Raw genomic sequence first — 19,121 nt, forward strand, 5'->3', positions numbered from 1 at the left:
GATGGTTATGCCAAGGCCGTGGTTACCCTCTGGTGTGTTCTCTAGCGCCATCATGAGTGTCAGAGAAAACCAGTTACACTTTGTCAAAGTTTTTCTACCTCTGATCGAATAAGGGTCTTTGCTGATGCCCTCCCTGCCTATGCTTTAGGCTAAGGGATGAAGGTAAAAGTAAGGATCTCAAGGTGTGCTCTCCCCACCTCAAGCAGTTGAGTTTAGGATCAGTGTTGGGGGTTGAGATAAGGAGTAAGGAAAGTAAGGTGTGCTCTACCGACCTCAAGCTTATGGGTCAAGGATGAGTTTTGGGAGTTAAGATAAGGAGTTAGGACACTCAAGGTGTGCTCTCCCCACCTCAAGCATTTGGGGTGAGGATAAGTGTTAGGGGTTGGGATAAGGGGTAAAGTCACCAAAGTGTGCTCTCCCTACCTCAAGCTTTTAGGTTTGGAATAAGTGTTGGAGGTTGGCATCAGGAGTTAAGAAACCAAGGTGTGCTCTACCCACCTTGAGCATTTGGGTTTAGGAAAAGAGTTGGGAGTTCAGATTAGGAGTTAGGACACTCAAGGTGTGCTCTCCCCACCTCATGCATTTGGGTTAAGGATAGGTGTAGGGATAGGGATTAGTAGTGACAAAAGTAAGGTGTGCTCTACCCAACTCAAGCTTTTGAGTTTAGAAAAAGTGTTGAGGGTGGAGAACAGGAGTTTAGAAACCAAGGTCTGCTCTACCCACCTTGAGCTTTTTAGTTTAGGAAAAGTGTTGGGAGTTGGAATTAGTAGTTAGGACACTCAAGGTGTGCTCTCCCACCTCAAGCATTTGGGTTTAGGAAAAGTGTTGGTGCTGGGATAAGGGGTTAAGTCACCAAAATGTGCTCTCCCTACCTCAAGCTTTTAGGTTTAGAATAAGTGCTGGGGGTTGGGATAAGGGGTTAAGAAACCAAGGTGTGCTCTACCCACCTCGAGTTTTGGGGTTTAGAATTAGCGTTGAAGGGTGGGTTTAGGATTTAGGACACTCAAGGTGTGCTCTCCCCACCTCAAACTTTTGAGTGTAGAGTAAGTGTTGGGGGTTGGGATAAGGAGTTAAAAAGCTTTAGTGTGCTCTACCCACCTTATGTTTTGGAGCATAAAAATAATCTTGGGGGTTGGGATCAGGAGTTTTGAAACTAAGATGTGCTCTCCCCACCTCAAGCATTTGGATTTAGGAAAAGTGTTTGAAATTGAAATTAGGAGTTAGGATACTTGAGGTGTGCTTTCCCCGCCTCAGGTATTGAGTCCAGGAGTTGAGGTTAGGGTAAGGAATAAGGGCTAGAGAAACTTGAGTTCTCTTCCCAACTCAAGCATATGGGTTTAGCATTTGTGTCTGGGGTTGAGATTTGGGGTTGGGGAACTTGAGGTGTGCTCTCCCTGCCTCAGGCATTAGCATTCCACAGGGAGCTCCCAGAACAGATCCATAAATTTAACTTATTGCAGAAATGGAAAAGGCTTCAGAATTGGTTCCTTTCATGAGCAGTTTAAACTTTTCACGGGAGCTTTAAGTTTCCAGAAAAACAGGCGGTGGAGGATTAATGTTCTTTTTGCCACCTCTGCTGAGCTGTGCTCATGTTTTTATCCAAAGCGTGGACTTGTGAATCTGGAGATACTATCCTGTAAAATTAACTTGCTGCATGCAAATGACTGGTTTCTTTAGACAAGTGGCCCTGACGTTATGATTCATGGTTAGAGGTGTTTCATACGTTATTATTATGGAAATCTACATCCTCTTCCTCCGCCCTTGTGTACATGTTGTCCCTGTATAATGAAGCAGCGTCCTCTGATTGGCTGAAGAAGGTCGGTTTAAACATCTCCTCTTGTAAATCCCTTGATCTTCTTTACAAATCCCATTATTTCCTCCCCGACACTCAAACACACACTCCTTTAATTCAGCCTGTGTTAATCTGTTGGCTGCTTTAGACGGTGAGTGGATCCAGGCGACGATCGAGACAACTAGACCAATATTAGATTATACATCCAGAATACAAAACATGACTTTGGCTTTCACTTATTATTGATTATATAGAAAGAAAACTAACTTCTCCAAGTGATTTCAATGATTTCACTGTCAGAAAGAAAACCGGTTGTTTCCACCATTAATGTGTTTTCATATTAACTGTTTTTTTTTCTTAGTTTTAGATGTGAAAAAAAATCCCAAAACCTTCTTTTTGTTTGCTACTTATTTACAAATCAACTAGTCTGCTCTACTTTTATCATAGTAATTCATTTTTTTGCATTATTTGTCTCCCTTCTGGTAATTCCATACCCTTCCATGTGCATACATAGAATGCCAAAGGCAGGGAGAGCACACCTCTTTCTTTCATGTAAATATTTAAAAAGCTAGGCCAGAGAGAGTATAAAAGCTAATTTTTTTTACATTTAAGAAGTTTGAACCAATTTGAAATACTTGAGTTGTTTTTAATATATGGCTTCCAAGGCAGGGAGAGCATCAGCAAAGACTTTCAGGGTATGGAACAGAGGAAGCATTCTTTGCATTTAGATTTTTTTCTTGACACATTTGTTTAACACACCTAAAGCATTTTTTATGTTAAAGTCAAAGAAAAGGAGAGTAAAGTGTAAACTAAAGAGTCACAATCATTCAGTCGTTGCTCTGTCAGCTTGAAAAATGACCTTGGCAGCTCTACGCCACCTAATACCTTTCCTCCTGAAGGCTATCTTGAGTTATCTCCACGCAGATGGGGCGTGTAATATGTAAACACGGCTCTTATCACCACATTAATATGTAAAGGTCAGGTGCTCGCTCCGGTTACCTGTGTGATGTTGACGCAGACAAATAACTGGCTGGAGCAGACGTTATAATCATCAGATGGCATCTCACATTTCCTCCAAACAACCTTGACTTGATGGATTGCTGCTGTGGATCAATTAGTCCGTTTGTCACTTGAGGACGGCTGCTGATTAATTTTTGACAAATGAGTCTCACGTCTGTTTTGGCAAAGTTTGGCTGATTGGCTGAAGGCGAGGAGCGACATGTGACTCTTACAGCCTTCTGGCTCGTGTTAGTGGAAAATAAATTGATGGATTGGAGGCAGGAATAATCGCTTTCTCACTCTGACCGGTGAGCAACCACAGAGTGAGTTTCCTCTGGCTGTTTCCTGCGTGTTTGTGTCAGACCGTCGTCTCCTCGCAGCAAGGTCCAAACTCCCCGCGCCATCAGTCAGGCGCCCAGATCAGCCGCTCAGTGGGGGCTGGAGTAGCACTTCCTGTCCCTCTCCATCACGCGGTAAACACCAGAAGCCTCCTCTCCAGCCGCTCTGAGCACATTTGAATAAAGAAAGACGATGCAAATCACACACCTACGCACACACTGAACACTGCTCTGCCTCGTCCTCCGGGCTTTTGTTGTGCTGGATTAGCAGTTACTACACCTCAGAGCGGATTATCACTTTATTATCAGGTGACTTAGAGATTAATCTCAACCATGTTAAAGACAGGGCCCTGGAAATATCAACTTTTATTTCTCATGACGTGTCTGGATGGACTCAACTGCTCATTATCCTCAAAAGGAAAAACAAAAGCTACGTTTAAACCAGAATTAAAATGTTAAAAATCCTATAGCAGCACAAAAGCTGATGGTTTCCAAACAAACTGTATTTACATGAATTAAAACTTAAAACATTACATCTTAAATCTTTTAACATGATGACTTTACCGGTGTAATATTCCGTCTTTAATCTTGTAACATCGTAACTTTTTGCTATTAACATAACTTCAATATTTTAACAATACGATTAATATCTTGTGACATTGTTATTTTATGCTGGTAAAATTACTAGGGGTGGAAGAATGAACGATGTATCATAGAATCAGGATTCTTTTATTTAACAATTTTAATTTGCTGGGCTGGAAAAAAGCTGAGGCGTTAGACATCATCATCATTCAACTTTTTCAGATGGTGTAGTGTCAAAGAAGCAAACTGAAAATCGTTGTGTCTCTTCGTCCTGGCAGACTACCTGCGTTTGTTTATATCTGGCACACTTCGCACGCGCGGACTGATAAACTAAGCAGCGAGCGCCTCGTAGCCAGCTGTGGCTCTGCAGCGGAGGTAGCGCCGTTTTACGACACAATGAGAACTGACCCTCATTTAGCGGTGTTTTTGTGTGAAAGTAACGCACTGAAAATTCTCCAAATAAAGCGTGAATGCAGACCGATATCAGATTTTTTCTGTGGGAGTCTGTTTATTTGTGTTTTTGGTCAAGTAAAATATGGCCCCGTCTGAGTGCAGAGGAAACCTGCAGAGGAGCAGGGAGGGGGTGCTTGGTGCGAGCGCTCTGGGCTTCTGCTGCACAAAAACACTGCTGTAGGGGTAATTTCTGCCCTAAACCTTGTGATAGGATCACTTTCATGCTTTTACCAATTCGACTTGAGTCTTTTAACACTGTGACTTAATACTCAGATTATTATAGATTTATTATCATGTCATTAGAGTTTACTTTCTTCACGTCAGTTTTACTCTTGTACTGTTATGAGATGTTACTCTACAAACGTTACAGCTTAAATCTTGTTATATAAAATCTTTGGATTCGTAATATTGTAACTCTGAACTATAAATATTACAACTTTAATCTTGTGATTATCACTTTGTTCTCACATTATACAAGGATGTAATAGAAATTTATCATCCAGTCATTACAGCCCCAATCTTTTAACATTGTACCTTTCTACTCATAACAAGGATTTTTTTTCTGTGTCATTATGAATTTACTCCTGTGTCATTTAGATTTTAATCTTGTTACATATTTATGGAACAACATTACTTTTTACTTGTAAAATTACAACTTTAATCTCAAACCATTACGACTTTACTAACGAAAAATTACGATATTCTTGTAGCAGTGCCAACCTTTTCTTTCTCAGCCCTTATCGTTGATATTCAAAACACAGCCGAAAAAAAATTGTGACAAACAATACTCAAATAGGTAAAAGACAAAATCAGCCAAAGTAGTGAGATGCTCCAGTTTTTCCCCTAGGGGGCGCCAAAATTGCAAGATCAGAAAGTTCATTACCAGAGGTTTACCTTATCTCTGAAAGCAGGAACAAAACTAAAGATTTAAGACTCATAATGAATCTTTGTGTGGCTTAGAGTTTTATTTAACTTTTTTAATTAAAAACTTTGAGGAAAGCTAAAGTTGCCGTGTGGCTCTTTAATGAATAGACGTGTAATTTTAGAAACAGTTCACAGAGTGTTTGTTTTGTCGTTTGCAGGATGAAGAAGATTGATTGCGAAGCAGTCGAGCATGTTAGACTGTTGGTTGTGTATAAGCAGATTATATATGCATCAGAGCGTACAGAGTTCTGCAGATGTTATGTAAATTAACCTCCTGAGCAGACAGGGTTTTACACTTTGGGACTCTTTGCAGCTTTTTTCTCGAGCTGACAGAAAATCAACCAGCGCTCACGTCCAGTCATATGTTTTTAGAGTCCATGGTATCGAATATCTGCTGTGCTCATGCTCCCTCTGTGTGTGTGTGTGTGTGTGTGTGTTTTGGCTGTGTGTCCATCCATCTGTATGATAATCTAAATGGCCTTCAGTGCGGATCGGGGTCACAGGGACGAGATGGCTGCTCTGTAAAGCGGACACGTGTGTCCTCCGAGACATATGCCGCCTCTGACCGCGCACATGTTGGTAATTTGCCGCTGTCACCCTCAGACCCACTTTCCCACCGGATGCTCGATACGTGTTTGGACTGCAGAGAGGAAGGCATGACCCAGCGTATGTTTACACACTCCAACCGTGCACTAACAGCTGATTTACAACAAGAGGGAGTGTGTGTGAGAGGCAGGGAAGAAGGGAGTGTGTGTTTGTGGGATAAAACTTTGAGTCAGAGTCAAAAGCAGCAGTTATATGAGTGAGTTTCAATCCTGTCCTTTACAAACTTTACTCTTTTCTTCTTTGCACTTCTATACCCCAGAAAAAACTGTGATTTTCTGTGTTAAATCTGCTGGAAGGTCCAGCCACGTCTCATCTTCATCATCCTGGTGGATGGCAGCAGATTCAGATCAAGAATTTCCCCATACATGGCTCCATTCATTGCTCCGTCAGTTATATGAAGTTTGCCAACACCATGAGATGAGAAACAACCCCATGCCATGATGCTTCCACCTCCAAACTTCACTGTTGGTGTAGTGTTTTTTGGCTGATGTGCAGAGCCATTTCTCCTCCAAACATGGTCTGTAGTATGACAGCCCAAAAGTTCAGTTTTGGTCTCATCTGACCAGACAACATTCTCCCAGTATTCTACAGGCTTGTCAAGATGCTGTTTAGCAAACTTTAAACCAGCTTCAACATGCCTTTTCTTGAGGAATGGAGTCTTGCGAGCTGAGCGTCCAAAGAAGCCATGGCAGTGGAGTGCATTGCCTATTGTTTTCTCTGTAACCATTGTACCTGCTGCCTCCAAGTCTTTCTGGAGCACTTTCAGGGTGGTCCTTGGCTGGTTGAGTCCTCTTCTGACTATCTTTCTGACTCCCTGGTCAGAAATCTTCAAGGAGCTCCTGTGCGTGGCCTGTTGATGGTAAGGTGGTGCTTCTTCCACTTGTGAATAATGGCCGCAACGGTGCTGACTGGAATATTCAGGTGCTTTGATATAAGTCTGTAACCAGTTCCATTCTGATGCTGAGCAACAATCAGGTTGTGAATGTCTTCAGAGAGCTCTTTGCCTTTACCCATCATGAGGTGTGTGCTATTTAACTGCTTGGTGAAAAAAACACCTTTTTTATAGGACCATCAATTTGCTCTAGCCCAGCTGATGTTGGTTTGCACTAATTGGAAGTTCAAGTAATAATTACTGACAGATTTCAGGTGGTATGGTGCATTTCCTGTCCAAAGTATTCAGCCTTTCCATGGTGTGTTCAATACTTTTTTCCTGTGTTATCGTACTTAATTCACCATAATCATTATTTATGGACCTGAACGTTGTGATTTCTTTTCATGTGTGGATTATTTGAGTTAATACCAATGTCTGGGAGAAATTTTGTTTGAATTGCAGCTTTGGAAATAAATGTGATGAGAAAAAAGTTGACAGGTTCAATACTTATTTTACCAACTGTAAATATTTTAGGATATAAGAAGATAAAAACGACACCAGAGTTGCTCGTAAAGAGTAAAAATAAAATCTTCAAATTGTGTTTGTTTCTCAAATGAAGGAAACAGCTTTGCTTATCCGACACAGTCTCAAAGAAACTATCATTTCTGGCTTTTATTTTCTCCACGTGAAGCAACAAAAGCAAACATTGTGAATTGTTCCTGACGTGGATTATTTATTAGTCATGTTTGCAGCTCTGGCCGTCTGCTCGGACCGACGGACGCGTGATGTTCTGAGGGTGTTCGCCATCTGCACTCAGGAGTAGCACGATCCAATTCAGAAGAAACTCGTCACATGAATGACTCTGAAACTCACAGCTTCTTATTCACTGCGTAACGATCGCTGACTCTGCAGCCAAATGCCACAGGAGTTTTCTGCTCGTCCGTGTGTGAGCGAACACGGCTAAAACCGGGCCTTCAGGGTACCTGTCAGCAGTCTGCTCGTGTTTGGCCCGTCTTTGTGCTTCGCTGCCTTGGTAACAGGAGATATCACACACTAATATCTTAGTTCGTCTTACATAATGGTCTGCTTTGTCAGAGCGCTGAGTGGATTTCAGGAGAAGAGGCTTTGGGGGGTGTTTGTCTGCAGCTCTCTGACACTTTCTCGTCTTTAGTTCAGATCTGTTCTGATTTTATTAGAGGAGGGAAAGCAGCGAACTCACTTGTACCAAAGGTAAACAAACCTGCAGCAGGTTTTTTTGGCACGTTGTTCAGTCTGCAGAGTCTGACGTCAGCACAGTCTGTCTTTTATCTGCTCTGTTTGTGTTTCTTCAAGAGCTGGGCTGACACAAAAGGCTGCCAAATGGAGTAATTATTTCTTTCACACATGAATAGAAAAGTTTTTGTTCCAGCAGAGAGAAGCAGCAGTTTCTCTTTAGGATATGTTTATGTTTCAGAAAGTGTGGCTCCCTTAGCACACTAAAAACACTAAAAACGCTGATCCATGACTTTCTTCAACCTCTGACTGCTCGGCAGTGATTTATTTTACAGTCTTTAAACCAGAAACTTAGATTTCCTACAAACCAACAAGTCAGAAAACAGTCGCAGAGTGGATCACAGAGTGTACGGGTGAGTTAGCAGAGTGTGGCTAACATTAGCAGAGCTAGCTCTAGCAGCCTTCAGACCTCCTTCATTCCTGTGCTGGCTCCTTATTTATCGCTCTGGAGAGAAATGAGTTCAGAGATGATTAGCCTAGCTTAGCATAAAGACTAGAAACAAATGGAAACTGCTAGCCTAGCTCAAGCTAACTTCTAAAAACCCAAAAAACGTACTGATGAGTTTATGTATTCTCTTCTAAAAAAAGGGACTTGAGGAGTTATAAAGAGGGTGATATCTCTGGGAGAAACTTCAACCCCTCACCACCAGCTCAGAAAGCAGACTGTATCACCTTAACCAAGCTAACTGTTAGCCTACTTTCAGTGTTTGCTAAAAGAAGGTAAACAGAATATTCAATTAAGACTGACTGATTTGTCTTTCATTGAATTTAAAACACTCAGAAAATAGTCATATTGAGCACAGAGGACGGCAGAATCTACAGGTAAATGATGTTAAGCTAGTAAGCAGAGTGTGGCTAACACTAGCAGAGCTAGCTTTCAGACTTCCTTGCAGGTTAAAGTCCCTTTTCAAGTGCTTGTTCCTCCTCCCTCTTGAGGGGAAATGAGTTACAGCAAAGGGATAATAAGCATAGCTTAGCATAGCTTAGCAATGCAACTGGAAACAAAGGGAAACTGCTAGCCTGGCTCAAGCTAACTTCTAAAACCAAAAGAATGTACTGATGAGTTTATTGAATCTTTTCTAGAAAGTAGAGTTTAAACATTTTTTGCTGTTTTAGGGGTTATGAAGAGAGTAATGTCTCTGGGGGAAACTTTAACTTCTTATCACCAGGTCAGAAAGCAGACTGTACCACCTTAACCAAGCTAATTGTTAGCCTACTTTCAGTGTTTGCTAAAAGAAGGTAAACATAATATTCAATTAAGACTGACTGATTTGTCTTAGGTTAAATAAAAACACTCAGAAAACTGTCAAATTGAGCACAGAGGATTGCAGAATCTGCAGGTCAACAATGTTAAGCTAGTTAGCAGAGTGTGGCTAACACTAGCAGAGCTAGCCATCAGACCTCCTTGCTGGTTAAAATTCTTATTCCTGTGCTTGTTACTGCTCGCTGTAGGGGGGAAATGAGTAACAGCAAAGAGATGATAAGCATAGCTTAGCATACTTTAGCATAATAACTGGAAACAAATGGAAACTGCTAGCCTGCTTCCATCAAACCTAACTTCAAAACCCCTAAAAAATGATCAACTTCCTGTCATGTTAATCTGTTGTAAAACCATTGTTTTGGTGTGTGAGTTTTTTTTATACGAGGATTAGCCTAGCTTAGCATAAACATTGGAAACACAGGGAAACTGCTAGCTTGGCTTCATTCAAAACACATCTCACTTCTTAATTCTATCATTTATTCTACCTATGTAAGGAACCAGGCTAGCTGTTTTCAGCTTTTTTGCTAAGCTAACTCAACTGTTTGTGGCTTTTTATTAACCAAACAGACAACAGAGCTTTCAACTGTGCTTGTTTACATCCAGGTAGTAGAGCTTTACAGCAGCTCCAGCTCGTGATTGGAGGCTGTGCTGCAGCTTGGACTCAGATTATCACAGACGCTTTCGTTCAACAATGAAATCATGAATAATTTGTTCATATTTCAGCCGTCAGAGCCTGATAAACATATATTTTCTCGTTTTCTCGTCTCTTTAGAGGAGCTGTGTTTCCTCCACGAGGCTGTGCGTCAGTCGGCTCCTCTCAACAAAAGCTTTAACCTGACATGAACCTGTCTGCTGAAAGTGATCCCTCTCAAAGGTCTTAAATAATAATGAGAGGATCAGATGGTGTCTGGCTTTTCATTTTCAGCTCTATAGAAGCTGTTTCACATCCCTGTTTCCACGATGTATCTCTGACAGCTCATGAGTAAAAACACAGATCTGTTCACAGTTTGCTGCTTTTATTCAACGTTTTATTCCTCTCTTGTTTGTGTCAACAGGCGGAGCGCGGCAGTTGCGATGTCCTCAGCATCCCGGTCCCCATTCGCCGCGGCGGCTCCGAGTCCAACCTGGACACGGTGGACATCGGAGACGATGGAGTCGGCCTGGATTTCAACAAGGGGGCGCTGGGCATCGACAGCCTGCAGCAGAAGATCCTCAAGGTGAGCAGAAGGAGTGGACAAACAGATGTGCTTTTTTTGGTAGTGTCTTCTGGACTCAAGCTTCAAAAAAAGTGAAGATTTGTTTAGTTTTTATTTGTTTTAGAAGTCGTTTGTTGCCTGAGAAAAGGGAAGATGAGGAATCTGCTCTCGCTGCAGTTTGATCGTTCCCAGATGATTGATGTAAAGTTTGAGGCTGTAACGAAGAGATCATTAACAGAAAATGTGTTTCCTGCTCCCAGTTGGTGAAACAAACAAAGAAATAAACAAAACGTAAAAGTTTTGGTATTTTTCTCCTGAGGAAATAAAGAAACAATCCCTCATTACTGACCTCGTTAAAGCAGAAACGTAAACACCGTTCTCTGAATCTGCTCCGTCCTCCGTCAGGTGACCGAGAAGATCAAGGTGGAGCAGACGGCGCGGGACCGGAACGTTGCCGAGTACCTGAAGCTGATGAGCAACGCCGACAAGCAGCAGGTGGCTCGGATACGGCGCGTCTTCGAGAAGAAGAACCAGAAATCGGCGCACACCATCGCCGGGCTGCAGAGGAAGCTGGAGCAGTACCAACGCCGCATGAAGGACGGCGAGACCAACGGGAAACAGAGTCACAAAGACAGCGCCCCCAAAGAGTCCGGGACCCACAGCAAAGAGGGCAGCTTGAAGGACGTGAGCACCACGGGGAAACACCCAGCCCTGGATAAAGTCAAGACCATCGGCCCCGGCGTGTCGCTCTCGCCGCCATTCTTCTTCAACAAGTCACGGGAGTTCGCCAACCTCATCAGGAATAAGTTCGGCAGCGCGGACAACATCGCCCACCTAAAGAGCTCCGTGGAGTCGGGGTCAGGGCTGCAGGCCGAGGGCGGAGCCAGAGGGCTGAGCGGGAGCGCCACGACGGTCGCCAAACCCAGCAAGTACCAGAGCGATGATGAGTGCTCCGTGGGGACGTCGTCCGCCGACTCCAACGGGAACCTCGCCACAGGCTCAGGGGCGGGGTCTGGAGGTCCCGGGAGGTCAGACTCTAGCAGCCGGCTCGGGGAAGTCCTGGACATGGTGCGGGAGATCAGGGAGGCTCAGGCTCAGCTGGCCGAGGACATGGAGGCGCTGAGCACGCAGTACAAACGGGATTACAACTACTTCACTCAGGTGATCCAGGAGGAGAGGTACAGGTGAGCGCGGCGCCACGGGACGGGTTTAAAGGAGGTTATTAAAATCTGTCCAAACTAATAATAGGAAACACACACACACACACACACACACACACACACCTCCTGACGGTTGCTAAGTCGACCAAGGCCAAATGTTTGCAGCAGTAGTAGATAAACTGCTGCTCTGTTCGTCGCCCACACACACGCTCAATTATGCATTGTTCCTCTCTTCTTGGCGCTCTGCCTCCACCTACTCATCATGTTTCTGTGTGTGTGTGTGTGTGTGTGTGTGTGTGTGTGTGTGTGTCAGGTATGAGCAGTTGGAGGACCAGTTAAACGACCTGACCGAGCTCCACCAGCTCGAGACCATCGACCTGAAGCAGGAGCTCGCCAGCATCGCCGACAAGGTGGCGTACCAGGCGTACGAGCGAGCCAGAGACATACAGGTAGGCTGATGACATCACAGCTCACCTGACCCCCATACCTGACCTTCATACCTGATGATCAGTGGTCAGTTTCCTGTAGTGTTAGTGCTGCGTAAACATCAGCAAACTCTGATTCTGACCAAGGAACATGTTCACCACTAGGGGGCGATATGAGGGAAATATATCAGGATGGTTTTATGACAGGATCAGGATCTGGATTTGATCAGGATGATTTTTTTTATTATCAGACCATTTTGACCTGAAGAAGGAAGGAAGGAAGGAAAAAGGCAAAGGATAAAAGGAGGAAGTAAAGAAGGAAAGGAAAGGAAAGGAAAGGAAAGGAAAGGAAAGGAAAGGAAAGGAAAGGAAAGGAAAAATAAAAAGAAGAGGGGAAGTAAGTAAAGAAATGTAAGGGACGAAGGAATGGGAAATAGGAGGAAAAGAAGGGAGGAAGGAAACAAGGAATTAAATAAAATTAGGGATGAAGGAAAGAGGGAATTGATGAAAAGAAGGAAGGAAAGGAAAAAAACAAGGAGTTAGATATAGACAGGAAGGAAGAAATAAAAGGAACAAAGGAGGGCAAGTAAGGGAAGAAATAAAAGGGATGAAGGAATGGCCAATAGGGAACAAGAAAAAAAGGAAACAAGGAATTAAATAAAGATAGGAAAGAAGGGGAAAAAAAAGGAAAGAAGGATGGAAATGGATAGAAAGGAAGGGATGAAATGAAAGAAAGGTAACAAGGAAGAAGGAAAAAATAAAAGGAAAGATGAATGAAAGAAAAAAAGAAAGAAAACAGAATTAATGGTAGAAAGGAAAGGAAGAAAAGAAGGAAGAGAAAAAGGTAGGAAAGAAGGAAACAATGAATTAAAAGATGAAAGAAAGGAAGGAAGGAAGGAAAAAAAACAAGGAATTAGATGATAGGAAGGAAAGAAGAACAAAAATGAATGGAGAGAAAGGAATGAAGGGAAGAAAATGAAAGGAAGGAAAGAAGGAAGAGAAAAAGGTAGGAAGAAAGAAAGGAAACAAGGAGTAAAATGGGGATAAGAAGGAAGAGAGGAAGGAAACAAGGAATGAAATGAAGATAAGGAAAAAAGGAAGGAAACAAGGGATGAAATGAAGATAAGAAGGAAGAGAGGAAGGAATTGATGGGAAGAAAGGAAAGAAAATAAACAAGAATTAAATGATGATAGGAAGGAAAGAACAGAAATGGATGGAGAGAAAGGTAGGAGGGAACGAAATGTAAGGAAGGAAAGACGGAAAAAATGTAAGGGAAGGCAGGAAGAAGTAAGGAGAATGAAAGGAAAGAAGAAATAAAGGAAAAAAGGAAGGAAGTGAAGGGGGAGAAGGAAGGAAGAAGGGAAAGAAAGAAGAAGTGAGGAAATGAAAAAACATTTTTTTCCTGAAATCTTTCTGATCCAGTTTTTGTGCCGGCAGCCGTCAGAGCGTCCACACGTGGTTTACTGAGACGTTAATACACTCTGGTTTGGTCTGTGCACCTGACAGAAAATGTGTGTGTGTGTGTGTGTGTGTGTGTGTGTGTGTGTGTGTAGGAGGTCCTGGAGTCGTGTGAGACCCGCGTGTCGAAGCTGGAGCTCCAGCAGCAGCAGCAGCAGCAGACGGTGCAGGTGGAGAACACCGACGCCAAAGTCCTGCTGGGGAGGTGCATCAACATCATGCTCGCCATCGTCACCGTCATCCTAGTGTGCGTCTCCACGGCAGCCAAGTTCGCTGCCCCGCTGCTGCGTAGCCGCCTCCACCTGGCGCTCACCTGCGTGGGCGTGTCCGTGCTGGCGCTGGTGTGGAAGAACTGGGAACATTTACAGATCGAGCTGGGACGCTTCCTGCTGCGGCACTGACGAGGAGACGCCGAGTTTACATGTAGCCTTACGCCAGCCCCTGGTCCCCCATTGGTCTGAGGCTCTGTGATGTCACGGCGCCACACAGCGGCTCATCACATAACTCATCACAGCTGAATAAAGCTCTATGACAAACCTTCTCCAGAACTCCAGATCATTAAAGACGACACAGCCCGGGGTTTGACGAACAGCTGGGACTGGTCACATGGTCGACCTTTATCAGACCCTGAGTGGGCAGGAAAACACACCGGATATTTCCTGTCCACAGAGGGAACTGTGGAATAGAAACACCTCTGAACAAACACACACGCACACACACACACACACACACACACACACACACTCAATCATACCTGCACACCTTGCCTCCTCAGACACCAGCCGGCTGTGACGACACAAAGACACGTCCACCTGAAGGTCGACTCGTCCGTTCTGTCCTCTCGTTAGTATTTATGTCACGTTTCTGTCTCCAAAATTTAAAATATGTGTTTCTGTGTGTGTGTGTGTGTGTGTGTGTGTGTGTGTGTGTGTGTGTGTGTGTGTATGTGTGTGTGTGTGTGTGTGTGTGTGTGTGTGTGTGTTGACTCTGTTTTAAAGAAGCTGTTGCACATTTTGGGAAACACTGGCTTTCTTGTGCAGAGTTTCCTGTAAGTCTTGGGTTAGCCTAGCTTAGCACAAAGAGTGAGAACAAAGGGAAACTGCTAGCCTCATCCAAAACAAGTCAAACTTGAAAAACTTTATGTACTTTTTGCCTCAATCACAGTTTTATTGAAACAGAAAAAAAAACATTTTTATCAAAACTCTCTGAAACTTTATCATTTTTTACTTTAATTTGTCAAATTTTTCCTGTGCTAATTTTTTTTCCCTTTTTTTTCTTTTGTCCCTTTTTTTCCCTTTTTGTCTTTTATTTTTTTAATTTTATTTTTCTTTTTTCCTTCCTTTTTTTTCTTTTTTTTTTTCTTTTTTTTTCCCTTTTTTTCTTTTTTCTTTTTTCTTTTTGTCCCTTTTTTTCCTTTCTTTTTCTTTTTTCCCCTTTTTTCCTTTCCTTTTTTTTTCTTTTTTTCTGTTTTCCCTGTGCTAAAATTAACATAAAAAAAAAGAAATCACGAGTTTTTGCCTGTTTTCAGTGTATTTCATTGATTCATGTGCTTTAACAAGTATTACAATTCAAAAATGAGCATTTTAATCTCTTTTTTAACACTTTGCAAAACTTTTTTAAGTATTTCTAGATTTACAATCCTTGTTTTGAGATTTTATCTAAAGTAAAATGAACTTGGTCTAATGGAGAGACAATGACCAGAGTCTCGTCAAATTTGATGTTTTTATCTTGTGTTTATGTGTTTTTTTTTTTTGCAGATCATGTGGACATGCTTATTTCCATCAGTTGCATTAGCTAAGCTAAGTAAGCTAAGTTTAGCTTGTTTTATAAACAGCTAGCAGTACCATGAGGCACACTGACAATTTTGAAGAATGAAATTCATGTGATGCTTACCAAGATCATCCTCCAAAAAGAAGGTTCAGTCATTTTTGCTTTTAGGCTGACTGTTTCCAAAATTTAATCTTCTGTGCTAAGCTAAGCTAACAAGCTATAGCTTTATATTGAACTGTACACATAAGGAACAGAAACTTTGGTCAAACTGAGCACAATCGATGGCGTGGGTTCCTCGTGGTTATATACCTGTCATCTGTGCCTGTTTACATCCAGGTAGTAGAGCTTTATAGCTCAATGACTACTGTATATTAGGCATTTAGCAGCCATTTGAGGTTAATTGGTTGAACTAATGAATAAGACTTAACCTGTGTTAGAAACCAGAGGGCCCAGGAACTTTTACTTCCTGTTGAAACATTCCCCAGAGCTAAATGGTTCCTGCAGCTTTCATTGGCGTCTCGCTCAAATCCGTGTTTCTGTCTCACTCTCAGCAAGAAAGCTTGTTAGCATTTCCCTAAAATGTGGAACGCCCTGAAAGAGAAGCTTTCGAACTGCCTCCTGTCCTGTGAAATGTTGCTTTTGGGTTTTTTCGTATCGTGAAATCTGTTTCCTGTTTTTGCTCTTTGAGGGAAAAAAACAAACTCGTGAGTTGACGTGCTTTACTCAGTTCCAAAGACTGCGGCGTTAGCATGAAGCAGCTAGCATGAAAAGTGTAAGGAACGTTCTAGATGTGTTGACTCTTTTTGTTTTTAATGAAATGCCTTTATCTCCAGGTGAACGGATGAAGTGAACTCTGATGCGGTGCTATGTTCACGTCCTGTCGGATAATTCCACTCTCACCTGTTGACACCTGGTTTTTCACTCCTGACTCTCCACGTTTCAGATTTAACGTCTCCTCCAGGAATACTCTGAGCAGAGATATTAACACGTTAGTTTCTCCCACGTGACCTGAACGCAGCACCACAGAGAAAGGACTGACACATGTAGCTCGGCGCTCTCTGAACCCCGCGTCACTGTGATGATCTGGGGGACCGTTGCCTTTAAATGCAGCTTATTTCTGTTCTGTGTGACGTCTATTTGTGTCCCTTCAGAAGCCAAATACGGAGACTTTGAGGCGTCTCAGCCTTCCCGAACAAAAACGACTGACTCTTTTTGTCTGCTTTGTTTCCTGAAGATTCGATTTTGATGTTTGTCTCCAAATCGGCTGAAAGTCTGTTTCTGTGGGTCGCTCAGGAGAGACATGAACCCTCTCTCCAAAGCTGTGTTTTCAGTCTTTAATGTGTATTTTCACGTTTCTGTCTCTTCTATGTGGATTATTTGCTGGTTATGGGTTTCCATAACGTTATTTTTTTCAAAAGAGAGAATAAATCTTTGTTTTTCTAAGATTTTTCAGTGTTTTGTGCTTTATTATCCACTTTTATTTTGAAATATTCATCATTTTCCTCACATAAAAGGAAAAAACTGATTCTTTGTCTGCTTTAGACAGAAAATCTGAAAAAAATTAAATTATAATGAAAAAAAAAAAAGTTAAAGTAAACAGAGCAAAACAGGCATTCATAATTTATTTAAAAAATGTAAGAATTAAATTAAAATTAAAAAAAGAAAAACTAAAAAGAAAAGATTAATGGACAGTTTGTTTTTCTAAGATGTTTCAGGGTTTTGTGATTTATTATCCACTTTTATTTTGAAATATTCATGTTTTTCTTCACATAAAAGGCCAAAATGGGATAAATGGACAGCAAAACTGAAAAAATTAAATAATTATAGAAAATAATAAAAAAGTTCAAGTAAAGAGAGCAAAAGAGAAATTCATAATTTATTAAAAAATGTTAAAAAAAAAATTAAAAAGAAAAACCAAAAAGGAAACATAAATGGACAGTTTGTTTTCCTAAGATTTTTTGGGGGTTTGTGATTTATTATCCACTCTTATTTTGAAATATTCATAATTTTCTTCACATAAAAGGAAAAAAACAGGGATGTTTTGTCTGCTTTAGACAGGAAAATTGAAAATAAAAAAATAATTAAAAAGTTAAAGTTAAGCAAAACAGGTATTCATAATTTATTTAAAAAATGAAAAAAAAAATTAAACAAAAAAAGAAAAACATAAAAGAGAACATAAACAGACAGTTTGTTTTTTTGTGGCCCAGCCCCTCCCATTTATTCACCAACCAATCAGGTGATCAGAATGCATGACCTCATCATTTCAGCAAATCTGGTGAAAAAAAACGTAAAAAATTTTAATCAACAAAAAAAAAAAAACATTTGTAAAACTATTTAAAGCCAATAGATTTATCAAAGTATCCCGACACAGAAAGCATTTTGAGCCCCTCCAAATTTAAATGAACCAATCAGGAAGTCATTATGCTATGACCTCATCATTTCAGCATGTCTCATTAAGATCCCGTTCAGATCTCGTTCTGTATTTATATCAGAGCGTTTTCAAGGTTTTCGGGGGATTTCGAGGTTTAAATTCTGCACATTTAGCTTTAAAATCCAGATTTCTTACTTTATGTTTGTGATGTAGAAAAGCTGGGGGGGCTGATGTTGACTCTTTCCCTCAGTGTCTGGTGTTTAACACTCTTCACTGACGGATGTAACTGGTTATAAAGCAAGCAGCAGGCCGAGCGTCCGCTGCTACCTCCATTATTAATTTTTTATCCACTTTGCCGACCTCTGATTCATAATTCAGTCCATGTTTCACCCGCTCAGCTGCTCCTGCTGCTCCTGCCGCTCCTGCTGCTCCTGCTGCTCCTGCTGCTCCTGCTCATGGCCTCGCACACTGCCGCCCTCTTTCTGCCAGAGTTCATTTCATCAGGAGGAGAGGAGCGTGGCCCGCAGCGGGTCAGGTCAGGTTCAAACACCTGGATCCACAGCGTTTGTTTGGACACGTTTACAGCAGGAGGTCTACTGTACATGAAGTGGAGGAGGCCACGCAGGATGAAGCAGGGATGACACTGCCACCTAGCTGTCATATAAGAGAAGTGCCGCAGAAAAATCTCTCATACATGTTTTAGTTTTTCTAAATTGAGTTTCACATTGTCTTCACAAAGACAAAGATATAATCCATAATTTTAGCACATCCTTAAACCACATTTAATACTTACATATTGTGATGTTTAAGGATTTGGGATAAATTTATGGTCTTAAAGGGACAAAACGTTGAATTTCCTTAAGGGACAGTTAGCCATGTAACAAAGGTTAGGAAAAAAAACAGAAACATTCAAAAACACAAGAAAAAAACAATCAGAAGATTTTTTTTTTTGACATTCGTTGCATTTTTTATTGCATAACCTTTAAATTACACAAGCATGAGAAACAATTGCCTTTTTTCTTTTTTAGAAAATAAAATGAAGCTACTCTTATTAGAAAATATGGTTAATTGAGAACGTATTACAGAACATTAAGGAGACAGTATTCAAAACGTGTTAACAATAATTTTATAAGTGCTAAGGACTACCAGATAAATAAAGCTCTATAATCAAAAATAGATAAATAAATAAAATAAAATATAATAATAATAATAATAATAATAATAATAATAATAATAATAATAATAAAACCCCTTTTTTTTTCCAGAAATGTGCCACAATAATTCATGAAAGAACACGGATAAGTAAATAAAAATAAGTATAAAAATAAACATTGTTTTATTCCAGCTTCGACAAAGGTTTGTGGAAATTAAAATAAAAAAAAGTAAAATGCGTTTTGCTGTGTGAAAAAGATATTAAAAAAATGAACTCAAAATCCATTTTCAAAAAGAGACTGAGCAAAAAATATTTTGAGAATCACCCTAAGCTGCAAGAAAAAAAAACAACTGATGTCATCAAATAAATCAAAAATAACAAAAAAACCCACATTAATGCAAATATGAAACATGGTGAATTTAATTCAATTTAAATTTAATCATAAATGGGGAAAAAAAGCGACCAGTGTCCAAAAAAGCCTGAAAATGGC

At 41.0% G+C, this 19,121-nt stretch overlaps 1 protein-coding gene across 2 annotated transcripts in view; it reads left to right on the top strand.

Moving 5' to 3' along the window:
• LOC141810301 (transmembrane and coiled-coil domain protein 3-like) overlaps window positions 1–16,484 on the top strand; it is a 51,443-nt gene extending 34,959 nt beyond the window's left edge. For both annotated transcript variants that reach the window (XM_074697704.1, XM_074697705.1), the window contains exons 2-6: window positions 10,154–10,315; window positions 10,700–11,478; window positions 11,768–11,903; window positions 13,433–14,180; window positions 15,941–16,484. In XM_074697704.1, the coding sequence (XP_074553805.1) occupies window positions 10,154–10,315; window positions 10,700–11,478; window positions 11,768–11,903; window positions 13,433–13,738 (1,383 nt within the window). In that variant the 3' untranslated portion in view covers window positions 13,739–14,180; window positions 15,941–16,484. The remainder of the gene's footprint in view (window positions 1–10,153; window positions 10,316–10,699; window positions 11,479–11,767; window positions 11,904–13,432; window positions 14,181–15,940) is intronic.
• Window positions 16,485–19,121: the final 2,637 nt, after the last annotated feature.

The sequence above is a fragment of the Halichoeres trimaculatus genome, unplaced genomic scaffold (assembly GCF_033239565.1).
Source record: "Halichoeres trimaculatus isolate MK-OKI-2021-1 unplaced genomic scaffold, fHalTri1.1 fHalTri1_scaffold_21, whole genome shotgun sequence".
Classification (NCBI taxonomy): Eukaryota; Metazoa; Chordata; class Actinopteri; order Labriformes; family Labridae; genus Halichoeres; species Halichoeres trimaculatus.